The following is a 3,121-nucleotide window of genomic DNA, read 5'->3' as shown; positions in this document are numbered from 1 at the left end:
CCGCCATGAACCAGCCTCCAGTTTATCACACAGACAAACAGCAACAGTTCATAGTGCAGTGTTATAACTTTCTTAAAGATCAGTGAATGATTTCATCATGTGTGTCATGCTGTAAAGAAAAGACGGCACAGTCAGTGGCAGGAGAGGCTATTATTTATTAATATTATGTACAATTATACCATCATAAGTCCAGAGAATACAGTGACAGAGTCAAAGTATGAACACTGGCTCCTGCTTTATTAACTTTGTGTCTTTATAATGCTTAGATTTTTTTTCAGCGCCCGCCTTCTGAAGCTCAGATCTTTTATTTATTTTGTTAATTTAACTTTATCAATATTCTCTATTAATAATCCTTAAAGTGTATCTGAGGCACACGAGGGGAGAACATGAATCAGATCAGTGTAAAAAAACAAAAACACGTCCTGTAGCTGTGTGTGTGGACGGAGGAGGGGACGGTCCGAGACGACGAGACGAGGCTGAGCCGGTGTCAGTCCGTCTGTCGTCCCGTCTGTCAGTGCTCGTCTGTTTCTCTTCTTCTTCTTCTTCTTCACGCGGCGTCGTTGCGATACGTTTCATGTGAGCGGAGACAAAAATAGCACAAAGAGAAAAACTTCGTCTGAAGTGCATTTTGGACTTCATTGTAAACAAAGACAGAATTGTCCAATAACGTCTTCTCCCCTGTTTTGAACTCGAGGAGCAGTGTCTCTCAGGTAAAGGTGTGTGTGTGTGTGTGTGTGTGTGTGTGTGTGTGTGTGTGTGTGTGTGTGTGTGTGTGTGACGTGTTAAAAGGCTTCAGGTAAAAGTGTGTGTGTGTTTTTTTATTTGAGCAGCTGAAGATTTGGTCACATTTTTACATTTTACAGATCATATGTGTGTGTGTGTGTGTGTGTGTGTGTGTGTGTGTGTGTGTGCGCGCACTTAAATCAGCTGTAGGTAGTGTGAGCATGTGTTCAGGTCTCGTGTGTGTGTGTGTGTGTGTGTGTGTGTGTGTGTGTGTGTAAACTCATACCTAAGTCATATATATTATGTACAGTACAATGTTGTAGTTGTTGAATCTTACATACAGTGAATACAGGGTGCAGACTGTGGTGGGAGCAGTGTGTGTGTGTGTGTGTGTGTGTGTGTGTGTGTGTGTGTGTGTGTGTGCAGCATGGCTCAGTTCCAGATCTTAAGGAAACTATCCCAGGACCCGGTGGACACCGCCATGCCGTCATCCGTCACACCCAGACAGCTCACACGATTGTCATGTCCGGCCAGGACGCCTGCAGGAGGGACGGGGACAGACGAGAGGAGCTTGTTACCGTCTCTGCACACACACTTTTTAAAGGACACACACCTGTAACTTGGCTCAGGAACAAAGACCACGCCTCAAACTTCACCTGTCCACCTCTGACTCAGTCTAAACTTCCTCCTGTCTTCCCGACATCGCTCCATCTCCAAACTCCTCCATCCATCTACAACCCTGATTCCTCCTTCAGTACATCAACAAATAATCTGAATCCTTTTCAGTGATGTCAGAATTCATTTTTATGTTTCCTTTGAATCTGTTCAGACGTCTTTTCTTTGTAAATTCAGCCTCATTTATTTGAGGGAAAAAACAGAGTTAAGAATATTTTCAAGTTTTCCACCTTTAAACAGTTTAAACAGGCATCACAGCTCGTTAATTAATTAGTCAGTCAGTTAGTTGTTAGTGCAGTGATGTAACTTTACTTTATCTTATTAAACACAAACTTCCTTCAATTAGTAAACTGCATTTACAGACGAAGTCTTGTAAAACGTGACGGACCGAGAGAGTTCAGGTGAATCTACAGGATGATGAACTGTGTTTGTGACGTCACAGGATGAACTGACTGTATCAGCGTCACGTCTGCATGAACCATGAGAGATCGCCTGTGTGTGTTTCTTTAGAGATGAAAACATTAAAGTTCAGTTTCACGTCGAGGTGTCACCTCCAGCTCCACCCACCTGCTCGGTCTCCCTTCATGGCGTCCCAGATGTTGCAGTTGAAGTCGTCGTAACCAGCCAGCAGCAAACGGCCCGAGCGCGAGAAAGCCACGGAGGTGATGCCGCAGATGATGTTGTCATGGCAATAGAGGCTGAGCTCCTGGTCTGCACGCAGGTCGAACAGCCTGCAGGTGGCGTCGTCGGAGCCGGTGGCGAAGGCGCTGCCGTTGGGAAAGAACTGAGGGGAGGAGGGGCACAGGAAGACGGATGAGAGGCAGGAAGCTACGTCAACGTTCTCACCTGTCCTGACTGTCACCTGTGTGCTGCATCAGTCCAGACCTGCTCAGAGACTGGACCGATGCACCGCGCTCAGATATGCTGTTAATTGATAAGCTCGTTAATCCTCGTGGCGTGCTGCCGGTTTAAATCTCTGCCAAAGCTGAGACACAAATCCTGGAGCTGCTCTATGGTGGAGACAGATCACAGGAGGGTGGAGGGACGAGACGGGTGGAGGCCAGAGCTTACTAAAGCTGTACCTGCCCTGAGCAGGCAACAGAACCGGGCCTGGAGTTAGAACAGCAACAGGGAATAATGTCACACTACAGAGGTGATTTACAGAGTTTATGACTAACTGAACGGACTCAGCCCGGGACGCCAGGAACCAAACCCAGCAAGAGAACCTGTGTTCATTGTTAGACTGGACACTGCTGGTTCAGAGGTTCTGCTGCTGTGTTCACTGTTAGACTGGACACTGCTGGTTCAGAGGTTCTGTTCGGTGTCATGCACACTTGCTACATTGTAAACAATCAATATCCACAGAAACAGGTAAAAATCAGAAAGTAAACAGAATGTTTCTGTCTAATGAATAAAGACACATGACGGCGTGTCGCCCTGAGCGCTCACACAGATGGCGTTGATGTCCGACTCGTGGCCCGTGAACGTCTGCCGGCACATGCTGTCCCTGATGTCCCACAGTTTGACCGAGGCGTCGCAGGCTCCGGACACGAAGGTGCGCAGGTCGGGCGACAGGGACAGACTCATGACGTCGCCGCTGTGGCCCGAGAAAACCGTGGTCTGCTGACTCGTCTCGATGTCCCACAGTGCACTGGGGGCAGAGGACAGCGTTAGAGAGAGTCGGAGACGCCGAGCGTGGCTCAAACCTGTCTGCAGCTCAGAC

At 47.7% G+C, this 3,121-nt stretch overlaps 1 protein-coding gene across 1 annotated transcript; it reads right to left on the bottom strand.

Moving 5' to 3' along the window:
- Positions 1 to 871: 871 nt before the first annotated feature.
- Positions 872 to 3,117, bottom strand: LOC113744864 (guanine nucleotide-binding protein G(I)/G(S)/G(T) subunit beta-1-like; the record flags this gene model as incomplete). Its single annotated transcript, XM_027275917.1, has 3 exons — positions 872 to 1,262; positions 1,966 to 2,182; positions 2,848 to 3,117. Coding segments are annotated over 3 exons (594 nt in total), but the record flags the coding sequence as incomplete, so codon positions are not given.
- Positions 3,118 to 3,121: the final 4 nt, after the last annotated feature.

This window comes from Larimichthys crocea, unplaced genomic scaffold (assembly GCF_000972845.2).
Source record: "Larimichthys crocea isolate SSNF unplaced genomic scaffold, L_crocea_2.0 scaffold25302, whole genome shotgun sequence".
Taxonomy (NCBI): domain Eukaryota; kingdom Metazoa; phylum Chordata; class Actinopteri; family Sciaenidae; genus Larimichthys; species Larimichthys crocea.
The sequence above is the reverse complement of the archived record's forward strand: the minus strand, read 5'-3'. Positions and strand labels throughout refer to the sequence as shown.